This window comes from Crocodylus porosus, unplaced genomic scaffold (genome assembly GCF_001723895.1).
Source record: "Crocodylus porosus isolate Cpor-Errol unplaced genomic scaffold, CroPor_comp1, whole genome shotgun sequence".
Taxonomy (NCBI): Eukaryota; Metazoa; Chordata; order Crocodylia; family Crocodylidae; genus Crocodylus; species Crocodylus porosus.
Window position 1 is genome coordinate 16,040,979 of NW_017728926.1, and position 15,305 is coordinate 16,056,283.

General features: G+C 44.4%; 1 protein-coding gene across 4 annotated transcripts in view; it reads right to left on the bottom strand.

Moving 5' to 3' along the window:
• Positions 1-15,305, bottom strand: part of TTLL10 (tubulin tyrosine ligase like 10) — a 153,113-nt gene that overhangs the window by 36,908 nt on the left and 100,900 nt on the right. For all 4 annotated transcript variants that reach the window (XM_019541597.1, XM_019541596.1, XM_019541599.1 and 1 more), the window contains exons 2-5: positions 12,202-12,352; positions 11,474-11,680; positions 10,460-10,649; positions 3,975-4,642 (exon numbers count right to left, since the gene is read on the bottom strand). In XM_019541597.1, coding sequence (XP_019397142.1) covers positions 3,975-4,642; positions 10,460-10,649; positions 11,474-11,680; positions 12,202-12,352 — 1,216 coding nt within the window. The remainder of the gene's footprint in view (positions 1-3,974; positions 4,643-10,459; positions 10,650-11,473; positions 11,681-12,201; positions 12,353-15,305) is intronic.

Genomic DNA, 15,305 nt, shown 5'->3' on the forward strand with positions numbered 1-15,305 from the left:
CTGAGCCTGTCAAGGTCTGCCTGGATCATCCTTCTGTCCTCAGGTGTGGATGCTTTACTCCAGAGCCACTTAGGAAGCCTAATGAATCTAGTGCTTCGAGCCAGACATGCTGCTTCGGACGCCAAATCGTCCGAAGCTTCTCCAGATCTGAAGCACGGTCCGAAGCCTCGCACAGCCCTAATGCACATGCTTTATAACAGTAGTGCCCAACCTCTGTGGCCTGGATTAGTGATGTGGGACTGACTGAAGGCTGGATCCAGCGCAAAGACTTGATCCATGGGCCCAATCCAGCATGGGTTTGGTGCGTGGGTGCAATCTGGTGCATGGCCTGAGCCCTGTGTGCCCGATTGAGCCCCAGGCTCCTTGCTTGACCCCCGACATGCTGGATAGGGCACACCCTGGTCCTGGCCCTGTGTGTTGGATTGGGTCTGTTACCCCTGTCCTCTGTGCTGGCCTGATCCAGTGCATGGGGCTAAGTCATCCGGCTGCAGGGCTTGGAATTTAATGGAGGCAGGGAGCAGTGGCAGCATTAATCACCACTATTCCCCCACCACCAAATTTCTGGACTCCTGGGGAGCCCTGTGGGCCAGACGACATGCCTCCATGAGCCAGAGGTTGAGCACCACTGTTTTCTATGATACAGACTCTGTCTCCTAGCACAAATGAAATCCACAGCAAATTGTCTGATTTGTCCTTGCTGTTTATTACCATTTTGTTTCACTTGACTACGTGCGTCATTCCTTGGGGTCAAAGAAATGGGTTGTAAAATATCTGGTGCAAGAACCATCTTTTAACTGTTTTCTCTCTATAGTTTGTTGCATAAATGAGGCCCGTGCCTTATCCAGGACAGCAAGGTATTTTTAATACCGAATGTGTTCCCTGCATGCCTACCTAACTCTCTTGACTTTTTTTCTTGTTACTTTTATTTGGGTTTTCAAAAAACACAGAATTCACACAAATACAAAACATACATAATTGTAAATCACAGCATGGTACAGCACGAAGAGAATAAAGTAACACCAGTGCCTGATCACTCTCAAACGCAAGCGTTTAAATTTACACACCAAGACGTGAACTTTTTTCCTCTTCAAGAACAGACAGTTGAGTGAATTAAACGTCTTATCATTCACTCTGTGAAGCCCACAGGAAATGATCTCCATCAACCAGTCTCTGATGACCAAGATATCTAGTGGTGTAACCAATATGCATGTGCAAGTCTGTTGGGGGTGGGAGGGAGGTGGAGTAGGAACATGTTTTCATCACCTAGCTAAAACTGGAATAAAATAGGAACACAGAATGAAAGTCAGGTTATCTCCTTGTTGGTAAGTGTGTCTTAATGGCTCATCCATATCACCTGCAGGAACATGACTGCACCTGTTTCTTGAATAACGCAGAGGATGATTTCTTTGCACCAGCATATGTCAATGGGAGCAAACGAATACAGGAAGGATAAGTGCGGAGAGTGAGCTGCTCTGCTCAGCAGCAAGACAAAAACATCTCCTCCACTTATCTGAGGTACTCGTCTGGTAGTGTCACGGCTTCAGTGTTTTTCAGTGCATTTCTCCTCAAAATAGCCTCCATTTGTACATGAGTGGTGGCACAATGAAATGAAGGGACTTGCTTACTTGTCACTATGAAAGTCTGAGCCTGAACTGGGGCCTGAAGATAAGTCTTGGAAGCCCTAGGCTAACATCCTAACCACTAGGATCTCCAGCTGGACCGCAGATCCATCTATTTAATCTCGTATCTCTCTTGCTTTCTTTTATCTTCTGTATTATGCCTTTTACTAGGACTTCAGAGTTTATGTGGGCAAATTTATCAGAACAGCACAGATGCAAGGAGCTGTGCTTGTAAATGCAGTTCAGGAACACTGGAGGGGAAGTGTTATCAGCAGCAACGATGTGGGCAGCTTTATCAGTCGTGCCATGACCAGTGGGTGCGGAGACGGTCGTGCCATGACACAGAGGAGGTTCAGCCCGCAGCGTGAACGCTGGTCCCTTCCCTCTGGGTTTGCCAGGCATGCGTTTGCAGTACTGTGACTATTGCTCTTTGAACCGGGGGTGTAAATATTTATATGTCTATTTTTATCATTTAATTATTCACTCGTGCCTCTCTGTGGAACCGTTTGCTCTTTTATCCTCCCCTTCCTTGCCAGGGTTGCTAAGAAATTAACCAATTTTAAACAATCCCATTTATCCTGAGACACGAACTCATGAAATACGGTGCAATGATTGAAGTATAGATAAAGATACTCTTCCATTAGTCTGAACACGTACCTGTCTCTGTTTAATACTGGGAGATTCCATAATTACACAGAGAAAGAAGATCAAAGAATCCCATCCCCTGGGTCTCTGCATAAAGATTAAAGATGAACTTTCATGCTCGTTGAATCTTTTGACATGCAACATTTAGGCTTAAGTCCCTTTACTTTCCCCATATTTGTATTTTGCCTCTCTGGATGGCTAATTACTAAAGGGGATAAGGAAAGAGATCCCTTCCTCAAATTTATCCAAGATATTCACTAAAAGCCCTATGCACAGACGGATGGATACACAAAGGGCCAAATTTAGCTCTTCTCTTGACCTGTGCAGCTGCCACAGAAACCCGAGGGGTCTTCTGAAATGTGCCTCACACATCTTCAAAGGCACAGCCCCCCTAAAAAGGATATTGATACACGCAGGGATCTATATTATTTAGCACAGAAACTTAAGCAAACGTGGGTTATAAATGCACAGACAAATGCTTGCACAGGCTCTGTGTGCAGTTTAGACGTTCGAATTCATATGTCGAACGTATACTGTGGGATAAGTGATAGTAATACCCATACTATCCACATGGGCAAGGAGGGCACAGAGAGGTTAAATATATGCTTGATGTCAGATAATGGGACTGAATCCAGGTTTTCTACTCCCCTGCTCTAGGGCTTGATATGAAGCCCATTGATGTCAACGGCAATGCTTACCTGACTTCAGTAAGTTTGGTTAAGGCCCTTAATGTGTCACGCTTCATCCTTGTCTCCTCTAATTACCTTGCATGTACTCACTGTGGAGGCTAAGATTAGCTCTAAGATGTACTCTGTATTCTGCTACCTTTATTATCACAAGAATCCAATAGCCCCAGGAACTGATGACCAGGGATCCTGGTTTTCTGATTTAAAAAAATCTCCAATATTCAGAATTAAAAAAGTAACCCCAAATCCACATTTTCCTCTGATTAAAATGAAACACCACTAATTTATATATATATATATATATATATATAAATGTGGATTTGGGATTACTTTTTTTAATCCAAAAATTGGGGATTTTTTTAAATCAGAGAAAACTAGAATCCCTGCTGATGACACAAGGCCTGTTTTTTAAACTTGCACCTGAAGGGTGGTCTAACAAGGGGCTATCTAAGTGCTTGTGCTGTTCAATCCAGAGTTTGAATCTATCTGTGATCCTTGTTCACTCACTATAAATGGTCTAACCATCTTTCTAAGAGACAAAAATACCCCTAAAGAGTTTCTCTTTTGATTTGAAGTGTTTCCCGTTGAAATGAACCTAACATGCTTTCTACTGCCAGTGAAGCTACATGCCTTTAACAGTGAAAATATCAGAAAATAAATCTGATCGTTGTTTGTGTCGCCAACAGATTTGTGGCAATTTCAGGCAAATGACCTATTAATGGGGAGAGTATGTTTCCTTCAGACAACTAGCTTGCTAATGGGGAAGTTATATTTCTCTCCACGTTTTCAATTTCCTACCTTAAAGCTTAATTTTAAATAATTTTAATTTCACTAGGTGTTTACGAAACATTGACGGGAAATGTAAGATGAAGGTGACTAGCAGGAGGTAATAATTGTATGTAATGCCGCTGCCAGCCTGCTGTACGCTAGGGGCTGGATCTTCAGTTGTGGTAAATGGTGCAATTCTATCGGCATTCACACCAACCGAGGACTCAATACTAACATTTAAGGCTTCAAGATTCACCTGTGTCAGCTGTTGAAGATCCAACCAGCTGCTGATCTTCTCTGTATGTCATGGCCTTGGTTTTCTTTCTCCTTTTGGTAGGTGCTAAGGCCACCTTCAAGTTCATTTTGGAACCGGAAGGGGAATTTTTGCCAGATTTGTGAGTGGTCAGGGAAGGCTGGAGACCTATGTTTTTCGCTTTGCTATCAAGCACTCTGCTGGCTTTGAACTCAATGACTTCTGTTGTCCTTGTTTTTTTAAGTTCATCAGGACCTTTACTTTGATCTAGATTTCTATCTGGAGGGATACAGCTCTCACTTTCCAAGTCCAAGTTACTAAGGCTGGTCTCCAGTGATGTGCTGGCTAGCAGCTGTCCTTGGCTTTTGCCACCTGCCTCTGTATCAATCCCCTTCTCTACTTCATCCTCCCTGGGGGCAGCAGATGTAGGTCTTGCGATGCCACATAAATCCATCTGAGCACTCTCGCTTGGTCTCTGGCTGCTCGGCCCAACTGGAACTACATTTTGTGATCTGAAAACTCTCCCTTTGTTTTTCAGTTCAGTCTTGCTTGCCATTTCTGGGACATCTACATCTTCATCAGCAGGTTGCTGTCGTTCAGCCTCAGGACAAAAGACAGACTTCTTTCCGGGAAGCGCTCTAGCCGAGGCCCATTTATGTTCTGTGCAATGGCTGTGAAGACAACAAATGAGATGTTTCATTATGGCACTGACATCATAATCAGGAGTATTCTCCAGGCTGTGGATAGGCAGAATAATCTTAGTGAGTCTCCATGCTTTGTTGAGCAGGGACAGACTCAAGCCTGGAAGCGGAGATTTTCATGAAAATGTGCTTGCTTCAGAAAGGCCAGGAACAGATGAAACATTGATTGGAACAAGAGGGAAAATGCAGCTTTTCCAAGCAAGGGTAATAAATAGCATGGGATCAGTAAATGGTATACAGTTCCTCCAGGAAACATGTAAATGGCATGGCTAAATACACTACGTAATCTCAAGTGTAAAAGCAGGACTGATGGGAAATGTGTCACTGTATTAAGTGCTCTTGTATAACTGGTCATAATACAGTCGGCTGAAAGACAATGCCAGTAAGCCTTCAAAAGGACCTAGTTCAAATTGTTTCTCCAGAAGGAGACCCGTAATTTATGAATGTGAAGTTACTGTCACTGACTCATCATGTGTGTTTTGCCATGTCACAATGTCACATTGTGCCTCAGCTTCACCACCCGTATTAGGGTGACGATAATTGCAACTAAATGGGAATGGCAATTTTCAGTTTGCAGGAAATTCCATTTTTTCCGAGTGTGTTTATATACCAAATTGGGTCATTCCCACATAATAACATTTAAAACAAAATGGTTTCAGGTCAGTGGAAATATTTTGGGTCAGTAAAATGATTTATTTATTTTTGTTCAGATTTTGCCTTTTTTTTTTTTTAAAAGATTCAATTTTTCAAAAACGTTTAATGAAAAGCATTTTTTCAATGCAAAATCAGACCATTTCCATTCTGCTTATGTTCCCTCTACATAGTTTAAAAGAAAAAAAGAAAAACAGTGGGACTTCAGAGCCCCCCAGTGGAAGCTGGTAGTGAGGGAGCTGGCATTAATCATAATGACTGGCACTCAAAGGATATTGCTGAGGGGATGTTGACAGTGACAGTAGGTAAAGCACCAAGATGCCGTAAGAAGCAGCATTTACTATGAAAGGAATGTGGAAAAGTGTTTCAGGGAAACCTGGAGCTACGGGGGATTCAGTTCTGTGAGTCCTTGAGCGGTATATAGTAGGGCGCAAAAACTGTGCTAGGAGGGAGAAGAGGAAATAAGCGGTGTTAGGCACAAGGCATGCTTTTTAGATGTTGCAAGAGTAAATCTCAAGTCCCCTGGGCATGAACACATTCCCGTGCTCACATGTGCACAAGGCGCAGGCCCATTAGGGCACATCAGTGAAGATACACCCATGAACAGATCCTCGCTGTGCTAATGAGACCATTAGCTACACACTCCTGCCTTTGTCCCCACTCCTGCACCCTATGGCAAACATCAAAACAGAGATACTAGCCACGAGAAGCTTGCCCACCACCTCTGGCATCCTGGGGTGGCACTAGGGCAGGCTTTGGGGGGGCTATAACCAGCCCAAAATTCACCTTAGCCCCCCTGTAGCATCCTGCCTCCCCTCGGGGTTGCCGCCACTCGCCCCGCACAGCTGAGCCTGCCCCACTCCCACCCACAGCCGGCAGAGGTGCAGTGCTCCCGGCTCAGCTGAATAAATACGTTTGGCTAGAAGATGTATAATGCAGCACCCTAATTTTCTGCCTAGCCTAACTCAGCCCCCCCACCAGGAAGAGGCTGGTGCCACCCCTACTGGCATCTGCTCTTCTTCCTGTCCCCAGCCTGCTGCAATACTTTCATTTTTGGTTAACTGCAGACCTTAGAGCAGCAGTTTTCAATTTTTTTGAGCTGAGACCCACTTTGCGTTACAATTTTGTTACTGGCCCCCTGCAAAGGACCAGTGCAGCCAGGCACAGGGGCGCCCCTCATTCTAGCAGCCGCCGTGACTCGACTCGGCTCAGCTCGGTGGGGTGGGCTCCACCTGTCGCGGCTCCGGCGCCTCCTGCCCTGGCCCTGCCGTGGCTCTAGGCTGCATGCGCACTGCGCCACGCTCCTGGAGATGCAGCAGCCCGCTGGCAGAGCTTCCTGGGGCTCCCTGCCCCTGCATCCCCTATGAGGCTGCAGCAAACTCCTTACAAACTCCTTGCCTGCCCCCCCCCCAACATTTCCGTACGTTCCCCCAGGCAGGTGCGCCCCACAATTTGTCTGGGACCCAGATTCTGAGCTATATTAGGGCCTTTTTTCCATGCTGCTCTTGTAGGGTAAAGGACCCTAAAGTGGTAGAAAATTATACCTGACTGCATTCACTTGAAAGCCCCTTTATGCCGCTGATATGGTGGAAAAGCAGGGTAGACATAAATACTACGTCTGAATCTACAAATCTTTCCGAATCGATTCAGACGGATTAAAGGGTCTCCTGATTGGACTCGGATTTGGAGATTCGGCCACTGAATCGGGCTGAATCTTTGCCAAATTGAATCAGTGACCAAAGCTTCGCGCACTCCTAATAAACAGTCTCTTCTGTCTGCCCGGCAATATATGCATCAGTGACACTGTAGAAATAACAGGTCCTAAATATGTACAATGACATTAGCTATCAAGAAAGGGGAGACGCTTCCATAATTTCCTACCCAGGCTTTACACAGCGCCTTTCACTTCACCCCACGGTACTGCGCAGCACCTGACGCACAGTATATTTAAGGACCATTTCCGCCACGCGTGGGGTGATGCACAGCATCTGTGCAACACCATGCAACAGTTTTTTAAGACAGGAAGTAAAGACTATTAGCTTGTCAAAGCTGCCGGCTTAGCTCGCAAGGTTTTGACAAGAGTATAGGCGCTGGGAGCTTTGCCACAACACCAGTGAGATCTGCTCCTGGAGCATTCATTTTGCACATTAAAATATTGGCGAAAATTTCGGTGCCGTTCCTTGCTGTCGCTCTGCTTCTGGATCACACGCGCTCTGTCTCACTAATTGAAAACCCAGGCAGTGCCTTGTATATCAGTCCCTTTCCTTATCTCTGCTTTTGATTTTAGAAGAGCTACACACAGAGCTGCCTATTTGTTTCTTTCAAGGGAGACAAATCTTACAGTGCAGTAAAATAATGGAAAGTCTAACCTTCGCTCAGCAGGCACTAAATGCTTTAGCAAAGCTTTAACGGGCCCCTTTTCCTTCCTTCTGCTTCAAGAGCTTGGCTCCTAGCCGTGCCATTAAACACTTCTAAAGAAAGCAAACCATCCCGGGAACAGTCGCACTGCAGAAGAAGCAATAACTTCCCAACGGCAAGGCTGGCTCTGAAATCGAACCTGCCTGTACTGTATTTACCCAGGTTTATAATACTTGTCTGGCAGGTTCAGAAAAAAGGGGGGTAAAAAAAAAATCCTAATTCTATAAACAAGGGCTTGTCTCCTAGCAACAGCTGCCTAGCTACGGTTGCTAATTGTGGAAGGGTTTCCGGTATTAGCATGCGGAGTGGTTTCTTCAAATGTGTGTGTTTTTTAGATAAAGCTCCATGGTGCTAAAGCTCTAGAGGAGGGGCGCCCGGCGAGTGGGCGCACAGGTGTGTAGCCGAGAGATAGGGAAACCAGTGCGGTTGCTGGAACTTCTGCCGGCTGGTTTTGTTTCCACTCGGTCTTCCATGGTCGCCTCCAAGCCGTGGAAAGGCCAGGCCTCGCCTCTGCTGATAGACACTCCTCCCGTTTTCGAGGTTACTTGCAAGCAAGCTGCAAAAGCCAATTCCTTTCCTCTCCACTGCACAACCACTCACTCGTCACCCGACAGAGCTAGACGCTGAAGGGCTGCAAACAGGCCTCTTGATTATAGTGTATCTTCCCACCAAGTGCAGCTTTAGCAACTCCATTGCTCAAGACTTCACCTCTCCTGACTTTGCACAAGTCTCTCTGCCGGTACTTTCCAGGATATTGGAGTGCTTACAGTTCAAAATTAACACTATGGAGGCACAGAGCCAATGTGGGACACACTGAAATTATATGAGTGGGCGTCAAAATATCTGCAACGCCTAGATTTGCCGGAATATCTAGATTTGCCGGAGTATATGCATAACTTCATGGGCACACCAATGTCTGATAATGAAAGCGATGTGAATAACTGATTTTTTTTAATTTTTATTTCTTTTGGATCACTGGGTGAAACAAAAAGCTGCAAGAAAAATGTATTTCAGGCTAACCCAAGATGAACATTTTTAGCTTTTTCTGCCAAACAATTCTTTGATTTAACCTAACATTTGGGGGAGTTTCAGGGTTGGGGGCGTGTCTTTCATCCTGTTTAAAAATTTAATTTTCATAACTGTCAGAGCAAAACATTTTAAAATGCCAAGCTGAAATGTTTCACTCTCATTTTTGCAGCTGAAAAAAAAAATGTGACTGTTGTGAATTGCTGAATACTTTCAGTTAGCCTGAATCTGCATTTCTTTCAGTGCAATAAAATATTTGACCTCAAATTTCATCCAGCCCTGTCATGTGAAGAGACATGTGTCATACGTTTCTCCTAGTTACAATAACTAAAGAAGGAGAATTAGTGGCTTGCAAAATGCAAAGAAACTTGGCAACCTCAAAATGAATACAGTTGAAATGAGCAATTGGTAGAAAATAAACATTGTTTGCAGAAGAATGGAGCATTTACTATTTAAAAAAAAAAAAGATTAATATCTCCATTTCCCAAAGTTCAAATAAAAAAAAAGAAACACTGCTCTTCTAACTGTGCTTTGAAGCATTCTCAATTAAGTTTTGAGGAGGAGTAGCTATTATGAGTTTCATAGAGCCACCTGAATTTAATTTCAATTGAATTTCACATCTTCATTTGTTACCTAATTGTGTAGCAATAGCTAAACCACATCCTTCAATAGTAACCAAGGTCTTTGAAGTCATAATGACACCCTTGGATTTGAATCCCCTGATAAAGCCCAGGATGCTGCAAGGTGAGACATCAAAAAGAGGACAACTGGATACACAGTCGCTCTCAGGGATTTTGCAGAATTATACAGCACGCACCAGGAGAATAGCAACAATTGCTTTGGATTTATAAAAGGCTGCTTATAGGACACTACAAAGCTCCAACTAAGGAATGTGATCAAAAAGCTCTGGACCACCATCGATCCTATAGCCTACAATGAATTAGCAGAAATAGCACTTTTACGCCTAAGTAAGTATTCCCTACTAGGTCTTTTTACTGCTAGCATAAAGACTTTAAAGAAAGCGATCTTTGGAAATCAGGGTGGATAGCAAAGATCTTAAGTAAATGATCTTGCCCAGCCACTCCATATGGATTATTTCTGATTGATGCTTTTGACCAGCGAGCCATGCTGCTTGTGACTTTGATGCACTCTGCTTCCATAAGGGTGAGCATGCCCATTTGTGCTATTGGTAAATTGAACCCTCTGGCCTCAGTTCATGGTCAAACAACTGGAAAGTCTTGGAATAACTCTCAGTGTATTGCCCAGCACTGACCAATTTTGTAGGGTTTGCCAGGGGGCTGGCACACTCCTGCCAAAAAAATTAAAAATTAAAAAAAAAAGGGGAAGGAGGGATCAGGCTGAGTCCCTTCCCAACCACCTCCTTCAGCCAGCCAAAAATAACCAGAGAGCAGCACGCTCTAGCCACACTCTGTCCCTCTGTCCCTTATTTGGGACATGTCCTAAACACAGGATGCTTCAAAAAAGATCAGTGTAGAGCTGATCCAGCTACTTGAAGCCACCCAGAGAACCCCCAGGCAGCTGGATCCCATATAATACCTGCTTTGCATTGCCAGAGCTGAATAAAGGGGTCACAATGCAACCCCTTGTGAGACAGCATTGGAAGATCCATAGACTGAAGGTCCTATGGTAGCTTGTGCTATGCAAACACCAGGAGCCAACAATACGAGTTACCTGACACAAGTGCCTTGGAGCCATGTCTCAATGGACTTGAAGTGATATTCCATGTCTCCATAGGAGGTAGAAACAAACTTGTAGGAATCAAAGATCTGCACTCTGCCCCTGTGCCACCTGGCTCCAAGGCTGCGCTCACCATCCCCTAGCCAGATCTCTACGTGGACAATGTCATGGAGCTGCCGTTTTCCTGCAACAAGAAGGGCATGACAACATAGTCTGTAAGACAGGGCTTAAGAAACTGTTGGATGTGCTTGGCAATGTAGAAGGTACTGGGCTGACAGCCCTGGAGAGTGGCGAGACCCAGAGCGGGCTGGATGTACAGAGTGACTATTCAATCAGTGGGTCTCAACCTGGGCCAGAGAGATCACTTCTACCACTGAGAGGCTATTCAGTATCTGTGTCTAAACAGTCATTCATCCCCGCCGACTGAAAGGCTGAAGAAAGCCACATGGATTGATGTTTGTGATTTGGAAGCCTGACCTTGAGGACCATTAAATGTGGCCCAGTAAATGCACTATGCTAAGGCCATCCAACAGCTACCTAGAGGTAACAACATCAGATATCAGGCTTTCAATTCATTCTCATGTATGGGCTGAAAATTTAGAGTTGGGACTGGAAATTTCAAGGGAAAAGCCGTTTGGGTCCTGTCCCAGGTGATGGCGGTGGAGAGGGCAGGGAGTGAAAAATATCCCAAATGACGGCTTCAGATCTCCAAAAATTGCTTGTCTTGCTGGGACCATTTGACCCCAGCAGAATTCCTGCCTATTGCAGGGGAGCTGGACTCGATGATCAAGCAAAGTCCTTTCCAACCCCTTATGTCTATGAAATCTATGAAAATGTTCATTTCAAGTCTGATTCCAAGAACGTGTAGAAAACTTGGGATGGCTGGTATTTTTTACAAGCTGAACTGCCCAACCACACCTCCCCGTGTGTGTGTTTTGCCTTGTCTGGTGGCTAACAGGTGGAGTGTGATAGATGGGGATGGAAAGACGGTATCTTTGATAACATTACGTTCTGTGTTGAAGTATGTTCCTGAAATAAAGACGAGGTCTCCTGGCTTCATGTGCTCCGTGCTGGGCAGAGTGATGGGGAGCAGGTCGTACTGATACGCCTGGTTTCCAGGGCCGATAAGGAAGCCGAATTCTGTGCTTAAGTCGCGCACTACTCTCCGAATCAATCCACAGCAATCCAGGAAGAGAGGAGAATTGTACTCTGGAGCTGTGAAGCAAAGCAAGTACAACACCAGTAGAGGAACCATCTGACAAAGGAATCCCTCTTCTCTGGTTCAGCAGAAGTAGAGGAGAATAAATTCAGTGAGAAACAAGGCAGGGTAAACTAATGTGGACAAAATCAGGATTCCCAGGCACAAGTCCCACTGCCACTCCAATATGTTTGTACAGTGTAGCACAATGCTGCTCAGCTTGATGATGGACTTTAAGCCTCTACCACAATATCACCACAAATGAAGATGATAACAGTGGAATCTAACTGGGACAATATATACATGTTAAAGGACTAATGTAGGCTCCTCTGTATCTCGCTTGTGAATAGAGGTGAACATCTCCCTTCTCTGCCCCTTGGCTATTTTTTGTAACTATCAGAGGAAGAAAATTTCACTTAGCTTTGCAGCCTAAGTGAGGTGGGCTTGTACAAGGAGCTCATAACTGGGAGTGAAATGCCTGCTGCTGAAGGCCAAGAGTGTGCAAACAAGCTTGAAAGGGTTTGCACTTTGCACTTACTGCCAGGCTCGTGATACCTCCTAGCATAAGGCACTCCGATGTAGCACTTGGCCTGCTCTAGAAACTTCATCCGCAGCTGCCACCGGCAGTCAGGGTCCCCAAGTCGGCTCTGCATGGCTAATCTCCACCCCTGGAGCATCTGCAGCTCTTCCTACATCCAAGCATAAGGAAGGCAACGTGAAAACCCAGCAGCCAGCCCCACCTTTTGTTTCTCAAGATGACTTTTTTCTTTCGAGAAAGAATGGACAGAGTCAGTGAATGCTAGAAACTGGCCCAAACCCAGTACCCGACTCCGGCTTGGCCCCCTGTCCCGCAGCACTGGCATGCCAGGCTGGTGTGAATACACTGACATTCCTTCCTGGAGGTCACGGTGACCTTCAAGAACCTTCTCTGTAGTTTTCTTCTCATGCACAATATATTTGATTAGCTTCAGTGCTTGGCTCATAAAGACCACGCCAAGGCCTTGTCCTTGCTTTAACCTCCAACTTCCTGGTCAACCCACCCCCAGTTTAATCTCGGCAGTCATAAGCACAGAGTGGGAGGACAGCAGTATTGCAAGCCATGATAGGGCATATATTTCCAGTGGATGCCACACCTTCTAGGAAATATTGCCTAATAATTAGAGCACAGGAGGGGTCGAGGAGTCAGGATTTCTGGGTTCTACTGGGTTGGTTTGCCCTTCCCGTTAATATCGCGTACTTCAGTTTTCCCACCTATACAACTAAGAAATTGCATCTGTGCAAAGCGTTCCTCTCATTTGAATGTGCTTTGAGATCCTGTATAAAAACCCGCCGTATAAATGGATGTACAAAAAATAATAAAAAATGGAAAGAATCGGATACAGATATTACAGACACAGCAACAGGAAAAACAGGACAAAAGGTATAGTAGAAACAGCAAATGTGGAATTCAAGAAAATTATTCCATCAATGAGGGGGTTTTTTTCAGTGACATGATAAGGTACAAAAGCAAGTCTGAGTAGTTTGTTTGCAGACTCCTCCAATGGGGATGCCTGATACGGATTATTAGTTGTTCTAAAAGTTTATGGCTGCAGCGTTTCTATGTGGAATGTCTGTTTATGTTCCACAATGTCTTATGGGAGCTAAGGCTGCAACATATAAAACAGAAGTGTTATATCCTAATTCTCTGATTGCAAAGCATGTCATCAAGATTTATGTCAGGAATAACATATCCTCCGCAGCAAATACGATAATACGGTTAAAATTCTCTTCTGGGTTCTCATGAAATCATAAGCTGTCCAAAGCAAAGAGCGTTGGTCGAAAACAAAATTAATACTCCAAATAAAACAAAAATTCCAATAAAATATTACTCCATATCATCATTTGAAGGATTCCTTGACATTTTCTTAAAGGTTGATGAATGAATATACTGCTCTGTGTGTATTCACCAGCATTCATGCTGGATCACAATGTTTTGTAAAGAATTGAGTTACTACCACCTCTCTACCCCTGTTAAGTTAATAGGGAAACAAAGTTGTGGAGGCATAGACTAATTTGCTGAAGCAGATTTGGAAAGCAGGTAGCAGAGATGCAACTAGGACCCAGGTGTCCTGCGTACCTCTCTACTCCGTTAGCGGCTTGACAGATTGATTTCATGGAATGTTTCTGTTCTGAGCAAGCAATGTGAGCGCCCCATAGTAACTTTTTCTGCTGGAAAGACAACACCTGGATAGGATCAGCACTTCTTTTTTGGCTTAAAATTTCAGTGGAAACACTATGATTTTTTTTTTTTTGGGGGGGTGCTTTCTACTCTGAAGGGATACCGTCCTAGGTTGAAACACTGCTCTTTGGGTAGTTTATGTAAGAGGTCTGAGCAAGTTTTACATCTTTACATTTAAATGAACATCAGCATTTCAGCGTGCAACTAGCAGCAAAGGCCATTTGGGGCTGATAGAAATGTACCAGCTTCAGCCATTGGGTGACAGCACAGAGTTTCTTCTTATCACTAGCCCTGCAAGAACTGGACTATCTAGAGAATCTCTTTCATTCAGAGATTTTTTATTAGTGACTCATGTGACGGTAGCTCATGCATTCTCAGAGCCCCCTTTTTTTTGTTGCTAACCTATGGGTCAGTACAATATGTTTCTTAGGAAACAATGTTTTAATAATGTTTGGAAGCTGGCCACACACAAGAGAAGAATAGTCGAGATATCTCTTGGGCTGCGTTATTCTATTTTATTTTTTGAGGCACTGCATTTTCATTGTCTGGCAGCAGCAATCTTGTCCAAATCATGCCTTTTGATGAAGTTGATGCAGTTTTTGGAAGGTGGGTAAAGTCAGGTTATTGGAGGAAGGGGGGTGCGTGCTCTAAAGCAGAGGAGAGGATGTTGGGACCCCAAACTCTCTTTTCAGTTTTGTAACCAATGTACTGAGTTACCTAAGATGAGCCATTTATCCCTCTGTGCCTCAACTTTTCCATCTGTACAATAGAGATGAATGCACTCACAAAAATTGTAAAGGAGCTTTTTTATTACATTCTAGTGGTAGAGGAGCATAAAGTGTCTTCTTCCTATAGAATATGGGTATCAAGTTTACCAGAGTGGCTTTTCCATATATCCCTGATCCAAGGTTTGAGATATTCTGTAGCCAGGATGCATAGCAACTGCACATGTGCTTAGAAGAGTGTTGCTTTTTAACACAGAAACAGTAACCTTGGCAGTAATCTCAAGGTGGCTTCAATCCAAAACCTCAGATATGAATGCCTTAGTGCACTGGCCAAGTTCAACTCCAACATACCTTTCCCATCACCTTTAACAGAGCCCATCAAGAAAGCGAGTATGCAAAGAAACGTGCGCCACCACCTTCCCACAAGCATTTGCTGCTGGCAGTGGGAGGAGGGTCTCACTTTGTGCCCTGTCACTAAGATCAGCTCACTTCTGAGCTGAACTTGGCATTGAAATCCCTAGTCCAAGTTCCTTCAAACCAGCTTTATCACCATGGGGCTGGTTTTCAGAGCTGTCAAACACCCAGAACTCCACTCGGGACCCAGCAGCTGTCAGAATCAATCCCAAACAGAGACTTTTTCATCCATGGCTAAAGACATTTTAATAGCACTACTCATCCTTGTCCTGTCAGGGCTTGATC